General features: G+C 48.2%; 4 protein-coding genes and 1 non-coding gene across 5 annotated transcripts; 2 read left to right on the top strand and 3 right to left on the bottom strand.

The window, feature by feature from the left end:
• The first annotated feature begins 2,879 nt into the window (after nt 1-2,879).
• BGZ61DRAFT_462828 (Alpha/Beta hydrolase protein) lies at nt 2,880-4,322 on the top strand. The gene is made up of 2 exons (XM_046247351.1): nt 2,880-2,959; nt 3,024-4,322. Exons 1-2 carry the CDS (start codon nt 2,899-2,901, stop codon nt 4,106-4,108), a joined length of 1,146 nt encoding a protein of 381 aa, XP_046096760.1. The 5' UTR covers nt 2,880-2,898; the 3' UTR covers nt 4,109-4,322.
• A 165-nt stretch (nt 4,323-4,487) lies between these two features.
• Nucleotides 4,488-6,987, bottom strand: BGZ61DRAFT_367927 (uncharacterized protein; the record flags this gene model as incomplete). The annotated part of the gene is made up of 4 exons (XM_046241840.1): nt 4,488-5,150; nt 5,201-5,286; nt 5,481-6,568; nt 6,629-6,987. The coding sequence occupies 4 exons, from the start codon at nt 6,985-6,987 to the stop codon at nt 4,488-4,490; spliced, it is 2,196 nt and encodes a 731-aa protein (XP_046096759.1).
• Nucleotides 6,988-8,792: 1,805 nt separating this feature from the next.
• BGZ61DRAFT_539319 (uncharacterized protein) lies at nt 8,793-9,179 on the bottom strand (the record flags this gene model as incomplete). Its single annotated transcript, XM_046254777.1, has 1 exon — nt 8,793-9,179. The coding sequence occupies one exon, from the start codon at nt 9,177-9,179 to the stop codon at nt 8,793-8,795; it is 387 nt and encodes a 128-aa protein (XP_046096758.1).
• Nucleotides 9,180-10,876: 1,697 nt separating this feature from the next.
• Nucleotides 10,877-12,509, top strand: BGZ61DRAFT_432008 (glycoside hydrolase family 10 protein; the record flags this gene model as incomplete). The annotated part of the gene is made up of 4 exons (XM_046243871.1): nt 10,877-11,386; nt 11,448-11,682; nt 11,748-11,950; nt 12,013-12,509. 4 exons carry the CDS (start codon nt 10,877-10,879, stop codon nt 12,103-12,105), a joined length of 1,041 nt encoding a protein of 346 aa, XP_046096757.1. The 3' UTR covers nt 12,106-12,509.
• BGZ61DRAFT_t197 lies at nt 12,415-12,508 on the bottom strand. Its single transcript has one exon. It is a non-coding gene; the product is annotated as a tRNA-Lys (tRNA).
• Nucleotides 12,510-12,568: the final 59 nt, after the last annotated feature.

Raw genomic sequence — 12,568 nt, 5'->3', positions numbered from 1 at the left:
TGTGTCTAGGTCAGTGTCTAGAACTGTAGTTGGCCGTTGATAGAACTGTACGCCAGTATGAATCGGCCGCCAAGGTGTCGTCTGTCTCGTTGTAAATAGATATCTCTCCTCCCTCAATATAGAGGCGATCATTCAGCACAGCGACTAGAAGCACATCAGCATTGGAATCGTCGCCTGCGGTTGCATACCATGACTCACTTGCGTGCAGCGCTCGTCTCCGATAAGTAGCGGTCGAAGTTGAGCGACCCTCCAGCTTTCCAGGCAATTCCGCATGGCTCAAAACGAGCGAAACCAGCGTTGAAAGGGCCGCTGTTACCTGAATCGACCCCATCGTGAATATTATTCAAGTGCAGGAGCACCGCAGAGCCCAGGAGGAAAAGAAGAGGGAACTGCAATAATATTAGAGTGGGAAGGGGCTATGTCGATCAAATTTGAAGCAGCGTAGCAAGGAACCATCAACATCAAGCATTATTGGCTGTGCAACGTCGCAACGTGCCACTTCCACGGTCCCGGTCTGCATCGGAGTTCAATGGAATTGGGGGCGGTTATTATTGACGCCAGCCAATTACATCTGAGAGGGTGCATTTAGACCCAGTTCATCATGACGCGTACAGGTGAGATTCTCATGAAGGATTCGAATCGTGCAACTCGCCTAGTGCTTCGACCGGGAGCCCCTGTTGTTCCAAAACTTGCCAACACCAAACTGGGAATGCCCTACACATCGCTCCACTGAGAGCGTTCGTTTTTGTCCTAGCGCTGCGAAAGCTGGAAAGATCCGTTGGCTTTCGGACTCGGAGTGATCAAGTTCCCGGGCATCGCTGTGATCCAGGTTTTCGCATATGACGTCCAGAGTGCGTTCCAGCGACAGCGTCCTGCACAGAACAAAGCAGAGAACAAATGTATTCCTCGCGGTATGTTAAATGTCCTCGACAAGGACCTAGAACAAAGCTAGGTAATTGTGATAATCGACGTATGACTGCGAGAACCGCAGCTAATGTCATCAGACCCACTCGTCCCGCCATTTGCATCCAACATCCAGGGACAGGCTTGACGGGATGTTCCATCGTCTCTAATGTGGGTCTGTAAGGCGGAATACATGGATATCTTGGGCATTTTTCCTCCATTTGCACGGGTCCGCGGAAGAATACACCATGGCCCTGGTAAGTAAGCTATAGACTAATCAGGGGTTGGCCAGTTGATTTTCAAGGATCGCGCGGTTTCAGCCCTGCACAAATATTACATAGGTGATTATGACTAGGGGTGGAGATGAACAGGTCGTCGAATCCTCCGGCAAAATGAGATGTGAATTGTGAGGGTAATTCCATCCATTGCACAAATCCGAGTGCGTATCAAAAGCCAGTGGTTCTGCTGTATTGGCAGGTATCAACTAAAAAACAGGTGTGCCCTTCGCTTACCCACCTCTGCAGCTCTCAAGATGAACCCGCACACTCAGGAGCAACAAGATTCAGAGATGATCCCTGGTTGGATCTTCTATGATACGCGCTCCGAAACCATGCTCGTTGCAGACGCGTTCAGGCAGGGATGGTGAGGCTACCCTATAGCCACGCAAATTTTGCATTTTGACACAATTGAGTAAGCTGTTCCACATTGCAGAGTCAATAACATTATTCAAGTCAAAGACATTCTTTTGAGCAATAGAGGGGGATTCGCATGTAGTATATCTTTACCCTTGCGCAATTTTTTCTCATCTTTGGCGACTATTTTGAAGCAAATGTGCGATTGGTAATTTTGCCTCTTTAATAAACTCACTTAGCAAAGAAGCGTAGAGTGAGACTCTGATTTCGAATAAAAGAGAAAATAGATGCAATTTATCCCTTCTTCATTTACGCACGTTTGTCCGAGTAAAAATGCTGTTGATCTCATAATCGATTCTTGTCTCGCATTTACACAATAAGATACCAATAACTCTAATCGGGCTAAGTATTTAGCTAACTCAAAAGATAAGTTTTTACGTTTGTAGATAAACGCATTATACTCGCCAACCGCTTTAAAATAGCCTTGAGCACTGTCTCGCATACGCCGCCGTCACCCGAACTGCTGTTCTATGCTTCTATTCTGCCCACTTTGCGTCTAGAGCTACTATTGCATCCTTCGTTGTGACAAAACTGGCTGACTGAATTCAAACACAGGTTACGTTCGTTTGTAGTACGGGTTCGGGCTTCAATCTGAAGTAATACGTCGTTATGAATGGCGATCGTGTCACATAGGATCGATCAGAAATGATGTTGAGCGCCCTATCTAACCAGGGCCCGGGGGAAGCCTTATAGAATAAACTCGGATGGTGTGAATGCGGGGAAACCACCAAAAGAAGATAAAAAGAAGAGAAATTCGGATCATTCGGGTTTAAGGTTCACCTAGCCCAGTAGTGGATAATGATAGCATCCGGCCGACCCGACCATTCTAGGGCATCAACGGTGGAGTCCCCAATGTGACAAATCACGAGACAGCCTTACTTGCAACAATTGATAGTATGAAACAAAGTGCAATTGAAACGTCTACTCAACTCCCGGTCCGAGGTTCAATGCCGCGGCTCCAACCCGATAGCGCAGTCCTAGTGCGGCCGGCAACGGCTCACGGCAGTAGATGCTCATGGAACTAACGGATTGCGGTGGGACTAATAGTGTATGTGCGCTGCAAACACTCATAATGATATGAAACTATTTGCGTGATGTCTGGGGATGCGGGGAAAACGAGACACAAAAGTACACACCAAGCCTCGGTCGGGTTGGTTCCGGTCAATGCAGCGGGGGTATGAGACCGATTGGGAATAGACTAGAGTGCCTGGTATGATGCTGTGTTACTTATTATCCTCGCAGGTAATTGCCACAGAAAATTCTTGATCCTCAAATACTCCCACATCTTGATTCATCTCTCGCAATGGCACCCGCATTCTCCGTCGGGGAGAAGCTGCGGTTATTACCTCGCCTGACTTGTCTGGGTAGGTTCATTCAAACGACACATTCCTATGGACCAAGTTAATTCATTCTGACAACTTGTATCAGCACCGTTGAAGTTGTTAGGGACCGCCTTACGCTCCATTTTGATTTCCCTAGCTCGAGGGCTTCCGATTGGGCGGTACCTTTCGTGTGCAGTCGTCAGAATACTTCTGGGAACTTTCGCACCTCGTCAGATCCAATACTTATCGCCTTCGACAAAAGAAACATACGAAGCATGGATACAACGCCAAGTCTCGAAGGCGGAGAACGTCGGCAATGCAGACATTATTGGAAAGCTCCAGGGCGATACTGAACCCTTAGAAGACGGAAATTCATCCCTTCTCTGGCTTGGAAACCGTCACAAGGCCAAAAAGGTGGTTTTGTTTCTACATGGAGGTGGCTACGTTTCGCCCTTGTTGCCTGGACATCTGGAGTGGTGTTGGCGAACGTATATTGCTGCGGGGATGGAGACGAATGTCGAAGTTGCTGTGGCAGTACTGCAGTACACCCTTTGCCCGGAAGCAATATATCCAGTTCAACTCCGCCAGGCTGTCGATGGGTTTTCACATCTTTTAGCGTCAGGATTTCATCCGGAAGATATCGTTGTCGGCGGCGACTCTGCTGGGGGCAATTTGACGGCCCAGTTGCTCTGTCATCTGGCCCAGCCTCATCCTGCTGTCCGGAAAGTTGAGATTTCTCAGCCGCTAGCAGGTTCATTTCTTGTCTCCCCATGGATCAGCCGACTTACCAGTCACGCTTCATACTCGGAGAATGGCTGGATCGACATGTTATCAGGCCCAATCGTGGACAGTGCCACCAAGGCGCTGTTGGGACCGGAGGCAGCACAACAATCATATGCCGACCTGGCCTTTCCCTTGGATGGGGAGAGTTCGCGTTTAAGTGGGCTGGATAACGTTGTGAGCCAACTGTACGTTACCGCAGGAGACCAGGAGGTTTTCCGAGACCAGGATATCGCTTTCGTCCACGGTATACGTCAATTGAACCCCACTCTTAAAGTGCGATTCGATGTTCAGCCAAAGTGTGCACACGATTTCATCCTGTTTGAGGGCCAGGATGAAATCACTGGGGAATGCATGGAAGCAATGAAATCGTGGATGACGGATCTGCTGGTTACGGGCAACAACCACTAGAATATGAGTCTACCTGTATCTGCCGACTTGGACCGTCGAGAACGTTATCTTCTGTATGTGATCTAGAGTCTTCGATGCGCTGGAAGCTATCACTGGAAGGGAATGAGATTTGATATATCCAGACAATTTATTCATTTCTCTCCATGGACACCCAAATGCCAACTCGAGTTTTAATTATAAATATTTTAACTTATAAAAGACAATGACCCGATCAGTTGAGATGTGGTTACATGTAGCTGTCGCGCACTCACCTTTGCATCAAGGGCTCATTTTAGCCACTATATCCTCAACCACGGGCAATGCCACTCTTTTCGGTACAGCAAAGCACACTCAACGCTCGGCGCTGTCGCTGAATAGGGATAGAGCATGAATTATTGATTTATATCTTCGCAACTTCTGTTCCTTCCGTACCCAATTCCCGTACAATCCCCGAACTTATCCAGTCACAGATCGCCATGATTGTGACCATAGGATTGACGCCACTTGCACTGGGTAAGACACTTGCATCCGCAACGTACAATCCCTCGCAGCCCCAGACTTTTCCACGTTCATCGACGACGCCATCCCGTTCACTGCAACTCATCCGACACGAACTCATTTGATGCGCCGATCCAAAGGGCGTGTCCGGAACCCTATTACCGTGCAACTCCATTTCTTTCAGCCAGGCCTGGAATGTCTCATCTGTAATCCCCGCTTCGGGGACAAGAGCTTTAGAAGGATCGACCACCTTTGAGACCGTGAAAAGATCTGGTTCGGAGCGGATAAATGGTCGAAGCCCAGGTAGGCTAGGATGGATCTCAACTGCGCCCTGAATATAGAGGACTTTGGCCAAGGCAACCATTCCCACCATGTTATGATGGCGATCGAAAGCTGAAGGAGTGTATGTGATGCGAGGACCACCACTTACAGGATCAGTGGAGACGCATCCACTGTCCCTATCCCGAACGATGGCGATGAGCGACTCCATGTGGCGGTATTTGGACAGGAGTACCTTGAAATCGAATCCTGACGTCCAATTGAGGAAAATGGAACAAACGGAAGGCTATAGAGATAGTCAAAAGCTGCCTTTGGGTGAAGTGGAAGCCGACTCACCATCATTGAGGCACGCTCGAGTTTGACACCATGCCCTTTGCCATCAAGGTCTTCAAAACTGGATATGACAGATGTGAGGATACCACCTAATAGATGTCAGTGCACATAATTCGCAGGAGCATTCACGTTAAAAAGACTCATACCTTCCCAGGGGCGAACATCCTCTTTAAAGAACCCGGATACAAATGTAGTCGGGTGAAGACGTAGGTTGCGGCCGATTTGCTTATTCTAGGTAGATTCATTAGCATTTCATTCAGGTGTAAGCAGATAGATACTAAACTTACCTTCAACCCGCTCTTTTGCAAAATAACCGGACTCCACAGACTTCCTGCAGAGATGACCACCCTTTTCGCCTTTATGACTACTTTTTGAGAAACCCTCCCGTTGGCCGGGCCTCCAACTGTACCGTCTGTGTTTCTCGATGTCCACGTTCCCACAACGCCATCAGCAATCCGATTCCCTTTTCTATTGCTGAATAATACCTTCTCAACGTTGAATCCTTCAATGAACTTTGCTCCACACTTTGCCGCGTCCGGAAACCACCCGTTTACTGGGCCTTGCTTCTCCCCTTTCCAGCAACCCAATCCGCAGTGGCCATCGGCATGTTCACAGCCACCAGTATTTTGCGGTACGGCCTTTGTGCTGAAGCCCAGTTTCCGTCCACCATCCAACAGCATGGAATTCCCATGGTTGTGTCGAATGAACTTGTCGCTCACCCCCATGTGGTCAGACACGCGGTCAAGACAAGCCTGGAACTCGGCTGAGTTGAAGAACTTGAGGCCTAGTTTTCCAGCCCACTCATTACGCACCATGCTTTGGGTCTGTAGAGATGCGCTCCAGTTCACTGTTCCACCCCCGCCGAAGCAAGATCCGGCCATGACAGTTGTAGACCCATCCTCAGACGCAATCAAGCCTCCCTGTTCGAATAAATGAAAGAATGCCTCCTGTTGATTGAGTGGCATAGATGACGCGGGAAAATGAAATCCCTTGTCGACAACAATCACTTTATGACCAGCGTTGGCGATGCTCCTGGCCACGACACCGGCGCCGCAACCTGAACCCACCACAATGACGTCTGTGTTCAGCTGGATGGGGGATTCAGAACCACGGAATTGCATGAATTCGAAAGGATAGGTGCGGCCCGGTGACCATTCTCGTGGGACCGACGGAAAGCCGGAAATGTTACTCAATAGTGAGCTGGTACGGACATAAATATGCCTGGCAATGACTGTGAATTGCTTGAAAAGTAGACGGAGAGAGGGCAGTGAGCTAATTCTCCAAGAATGGAGTACCAAAGTTCTATCGTGGATAGAAAGGTCTGTGAAAGGGGTAAAATACCCAGTCAGAGGAAATGTAGTGACTCGGTTGCTACAGTAGTCATTGTTTAGCTTTTTTTGCATGGTATTCGGATTGGCGGATGCGACATACTTCATCATTGACAATATCATGCGGATAGAAGCCAGCTTATCCTCAGGAAACCCAGCAATTACTCTCTTCAATACATCTTGAAACAACGGTAGGTCTGACGGTCTCTCAGCAAGATAACTATCAAATTCTGCAGTGTTTGAAAGATCAAGAGCAGTATTTTGGCGGAGATGACTCATGGCTCTATCGTATTCGATATCGGTCAGATGAACCACACCGAGTTTGTCGGATACATTTCGCTGCACGGATGGCAGTGCAGTGTCCATTATAGACATCAATACAAGCCATTGGTCGTCTGTAAGGGGTGCTGGGCCAGATAGCGGTGGTAACCCGCATGGGGTAGGGCGTGTTAGAGACGTCATGATGTCCGTCATACGTATATTGCCAGACTGACACGGTTGATACTGAGTGTTGCTAGGAGAAAGCGAGTAGGAAATACTGTACTAAAGTTGAAGGGGACGGAATGGAACTATAGTCCGAAGGTATGGGGTAGTTGATGTTTAAATTACATGCACCATCAAGGCATTAAAACTCACATGTTGAGATATATAGTTAAGGAAAGGAAAACAAACCGAGGTGGTGCTCCACAACTACCAATTCCGCATATCGGGATGGTGCCGCGAATCCTGAACATGGAGTCCCACACCGCGAGAGGGAGCGCATACCGAATATGAACTGCATACCGTAAACGGAATAACGCCAGATTAAGCCTATCCCATAGAACGAATGGGCTTAAACTACGGGGGAGGTTTGATACCCCTCACGGAGAGGGCATATTGTCAGCTGAGTACGACTCGCACACTAGCCTTTGTGTATGAGGCTAACTCACAATCCTGCCGAGGCATCTAGTCAACGTATCGGAACCAACCCGGTACTAGAAGGGACAGCTCAACGCGGGGTTGACCCGGCATGCCGAAAAGCCGAGTTTGTGGGGGAACTCTTAGTGCCTCTGGATCCATGTTGCGATACTTTGTGGCCGTGGATGAAAGGTGCTTATTGTCGAATTCGTATTCCAAAAGACATAGAATTTCTTAGCCGATAGCTCCCTCGAGGTATATATCACTAATAATTGAGCTTCCCCGGCATCTTCGCTATGACCACCAGCAGATGCGACGTGTATAAAGAGTTTCTCCCATTTCACACATGACGCGGCGATCAGCATAATGCCCTCAGTAAGAGGCACACACGCAAATATCTCTTGCATTGCCCCGGTATCACCCACAATGGCTTCTTCCCGCAATTTGGACCCATTTTCTCAACCTAAGTGCTCTATGTCTTCCACACTGCCCTGCACTTCTTCTGCTCGGAGCCAAAACGGACACTTCGGGTGACGCCGAGACTCCGCTCCGTTGGTGTCAAGATCGCCCGGGAACCGGCTTAGCCGCAGCTACACAACCTAGCTCAGGCGGCATTACCCCGCCATCTCATTGGGAATTAGGTATGTTAGAAGAGAAAGGCCGTAGAGTATTAAGAGGGCAGAGATCAGTAGAGGAGGGTGCTCGCCCCAGTCATGCCGATGCCCACATTCTTGATCGGGTGCGTGATGTCATACTTGAATCAATACAATATAATAGCGCTGTGTGTATACGCTTCAAACTTAATTTCTCTGACAGCTATCATATTTCACTCATCGAAAAAACTCTCGAATTCGACGAAGACCTGGCGAGAACAGGTGCTCTCTGTTCAAAGGATGTCGTGAAATAGCGAGGTTACAAGACACTACAGAAACTTTCGAGATTCTATGAAACATATTGATTTGCTCGCGAACACGATATCTCACAACCCTAATTGTAAATAGACGTCGCGAAACATAAGCCTGCAGGGTGATGTAATCTCCGGGTGCTTATCATCATCGTCTCTGAGGTTTTGGGAACTCAACTCAAACTCACGAATCGTATCGTAAGCCCGGGAGAAGTATCAAAAGGTCTTAAAATAGCCTTGAAACGAGCGACCAGAGGGGCAGTGGCCATGAGGTCTGATTTGACGCGAGTTTGGAGGGGTTCTTCTCACGATAACCGGCGGAGTACCTTATCTCTGCATTGCTGACCTGTTTAAGCCATAGACGACGATAAATGATATCGCTTTTCACAACATTCGCTCTCTCCGAGGCTATGTACTCATTCCAGTATTTTCAAGGATTTAGAAACAATTGCAACTCAATTTTAGATCACAGAGCCGAAAAGTTCTTGGGCATGCTGTGCCAAGATGGAGCAGGCTTCCAAGCGACGACCGCAATGTTGACGGTATTGAAAGGGGTGTATCCTCGACCAATGGTATGGTCGTTGATCCAAAGATGCCACTGCATATCTTGTAGGCGGTTTAGTCTTGACAGACGGAAAGACGCCAACTGACAATGACGGGCAAATGTTATGTGGGAACAGGAATGGACCTTTGCCTTTCGGATGAGTGCCAGATCCAAGTTGGTGTTAACCACCATCCAGCGGTTTGTGAAGAGACTTGAGGCCATCGTTTTCTCGATAAGTTCGTTGGGGGCAGTCTTTGCCATGTGGTAGTATGCTCCCGTCGATACGTTGTAGCTAATGGTAACATCCATGCCAGTACCAGAAAGAATCTTTTCGCCGTTGTGAAGGTGTAAAAATCGCTTGTGTAAGACCGCAGGATGTGCCAACCGCCATTTTTGAGGTTACAGGTCCAAGTCATAATAAACTTCCCGACTGCAGGATCCCATATGGCATCTGACACCCACGTCATACCAGCATTCGAGGGTGAGATCTGTTGCAGACACCGCTAGACCATGTAGCCGTGTTGACGTTCGATTTCCATACGACAATCGACTTGATTCCGTTCACCGTGCAGAATGCGCCACAGTTGGTACAAATATGACGATCCTATTCATTCAAATATTAGTCGCAGAATATCTTCAATTTTAGCGACACGGACCGTTGCAATAATCCAAACAGTCTTGTTATCTCGTCCACGAATGATACTGGGATCGCGGGCTCCTTTGGTCCCAAGGTTCGAGATAAATTCATTATTATCTCCGTTTACTGGGTCATGATCCTGGGGTATTGTTCTTGCCAACGTCAAAGTAGACCTATTCACCATTTTCCCCCTTCGCCAACAAATTAAACCTTGGAAATTAGACGGTGCGGCCATGCAGGATAGACCATAGACCCATGACGAGGACGGACTTGGACATAAAAGAAATCCGTATATCCCATACGTATGGAGATCATGCTGGCGCGGGACTAGTAAGCTAGAAACCGGCTCGACTAGCATGGCTATTTGGTGAACGAATATGTCAACTTCATTGTGGAGGTTTAAAGAGCTTGAGATTGAATGGTAAGACAGGGTCTAATGGCCATGAAAATTTACCTCAGAAATCCGGTTTGACATCCGCTACGAACTTTGTGTGTAGAAACGTCTGAGATGCCGTGTTATGTGGTGCTGGATCTGAGGCACAAAATCGAGCTTCTATTGGCACGGCTAGTTCTAGTATCTCACTCCGCTATAGGTATTTACAAAAGGACAATAATCCGTCGTAAATTTAGTAATTTCCATATCCGGGTCACGGTTCTCGGAGATGGGTATTCCTGATCAAGGATCACGGAATAACGGCCCGTCATATTTGTGCTGTAAGTAGAGTAATCTACCACCACAACAGCATGATATGCTTCCAGAACAGGATCATAATAGATCTGGCTTCGCTCGGGTAAAGGTTTTACAAGAAAAAGAGCTAAATGTCAATAAATCCTACTCCGGAAGGAGAGGTCCGTCACTAATTGAGCTTAATCCGCTTATGGACGGCACAACCTTGAACTAGGCATTATGAAACCACACCTAGAGTTGCTGTGCGTGCCAAGACGGCTAATATTCACACGGTTAAATCCATGGCGGGGAAAATGTGAGAGGTTATGGCTGTGATTTCATTTTGGCACCATCGTCCCAATATCACCAGCTCTAAGCACCACTTGCCCACTAGAGGAGCCATTCGACCGAGACAAATCAGAATGGACAAAGATGGGATGATCTCATGAATTAGAAATTGCGCGAATAGTTCGGTTGAATGTCCCGATACTCCGAAGTTGGTTTCAGCCGGGATCCTAGCCAAATTAGTTTGGGTTGTGCTGTGGATTTGTTCCTGGGTTGAACGCCTAGAAGGCAATGGATTTGAGGAGCAAAAGTAATAAAAGGGACGTCTAATCCCAAATTCGTTCATCAGGCTCGAGTTCCTCGTCAACAACTATTACCATCACTTGTCATCCACTAGGCCTAAGCAAAAGAGACAACATGAAAGCCAGTCTTGTTCTTTTGTTGACGCCCCTTGCAGCGGCTCTGCCAGCAACCTTCATCCAGCTAGACTCTGAGCTTGCCGTTCGCCGCGAGAATGTCACCGAGCGAATGGCCACCTTGGATGAGCGTCAAGCTTCCGTAAGCATTGACCAGCTTTTCAAGAACAAAGGTAAGGTCTATATTGGGTCTGCTACAGACCGCGGTCTCCTCCAGACAGGCAAGAACGCAGCGATCCTTCAGGCCAACTTTGGCCAGGTCACGCCCGAAAACAGCATGAAATGGGATGCCCTGCAGCCTAGCCAGGGTCAGTTCAATTGGGACAATGCGGACTACCTAGTCAACTGGGCTCAACAGAACGGCAAGTCGATCCGAGGTCACACTCTTGTCTGGCATTCGCAGCTGCCGCAGTGGGTGAAGAACATCAACAACGCCGACACTCTGCGTCAGGTCATTCGAACTCATGTGAAGGCTGCCGTTGGACGTTATAGTGGGAAAATCAGGGCCTGGGTTCGTGATCCCTATTCCTTGGCCAGTTGTCTATACGGCTTATGACTCACTGTCCCACTAGGATGTCGTGAATGAAATCTTCAACGAAGATGGCACTCTGAGAAGCTCGGTTTTCTCCAACTTGCTTGGAGAAGAGTTTGTTTCCATTGCCTTCAAAGCCGCCCGAGAAGCCGATCCCTATGCCCGACTCTATATCAACGACTACAACCTCGACAAGGCGGGATCCAGCAAGGTCAATTTGATGCGGTACTACGTTGACAAGTGGATCTCCCAAGGAGTTCCTATTGATGGCATTGGTAAGTTTCTTCGCCAAGTTTAAGGGAATTTCGCATGCATATTGCTTTTTGCTAACTATATTCAGGCACCCAGGCCCATATCAGTGGCGGAGGAGGCAGCAGCATTCAAGGTGCCCTGGAACAACTTGCGACTGCTCCAGTTACTGAGATAGCCATCACGGAACTGGACATCGCCCAGGCCCCTGTTGATGACTACGTTACAGCTGTAAGGGGCTGCTGGAATGTTGCCAAATGCTGGGGAATCACAGTTTGGGGCATCAGTGACAAAGTAAGATCCCTCTGGTGGGCAATAAGATCCAACGAAGAAATGATCTAACGTTTTATCTCTAGGATTCATGGCGCACTGGAGCTAACCCTCTGCTGTTCGATTCCAATTATAACGCCAAGGCTGCTTACTGGGGTATTGTTGACTTGCTCGATTAAAGGGGGTCAAATGGTCGTCTACAAAAAGTCCAACCAACGTAGGGTATAGACGTCAAATGAAGTAAACATTCACCACGCACTGGCTTGATCAAGATCGTCTAGGAATAGAACATCTTCCTCCAGACACACAATATACTCATTCAAGTCCGGTCCCAGCTCTTCTTTTGACTGCGCGTCGTGGCTTGCAGGTCAGCCTGCCAGGTGACTGACCAGCAGAATCGAACCAACTACCTCCTTAAAGGTAGCCGTGCTGTAAAACAAATCACTCGGTCACAATGGCAAAAGGAAAGCAACCTAGGGGGCTGCGCCCGCCCGAGGAGGGGGTCGAACCCTCAGCCTTGCGGTGACTTGTCCTGAGGAAGACGTAAAAGCCGCACGCTCTGGCCAATTGAGCTACCCGGGCTGGATAATGGAACGGCTTCGAACAGTTTAATATCATTATAACTGGGAGTAGCTGAATAAT

The sequence above is a fragment of the Ilyonectria robusta genome (genome assembly GCF_021365365.1).
Source record: "Ilyonectria robusta strain PMI_751 chromosome Unknown BGZ61scaffold_33, whole genome shotgun sequence".
NCBI classification, from domain to species: domain Eukaryota; kingdom Fungi; phylum Ascomycota; class Sordariomycetes; order Hypocreales; family Nectriaceae; genus Ilyonectria; species Ilyonectria robusta.
Note: the sequence above shows the minus strand (reverse complement) of the source record. Positions and strands in the feature narration are given on the sequence as shown.

What these genes read in the sequence shown, in the direction of transcription:
- BGZ61DRAFT_462828 (XM_046247351.1), top strand. Translation starts at nt 2,899, where the DNA reads ATGGCACCCGCATTCTCCGTCGGGGAGAAGCTGCGGTTATTACCTCGC. An exon ending in ACCTCGCCTGACTTGTCTGG is followed by an intron (nt 2,960 to 3,023) that starts GTAGGTTCATTC and finishes AACTTGTATCAG; the next exon opens with CACCGTTGAAGTTGTTAGGG.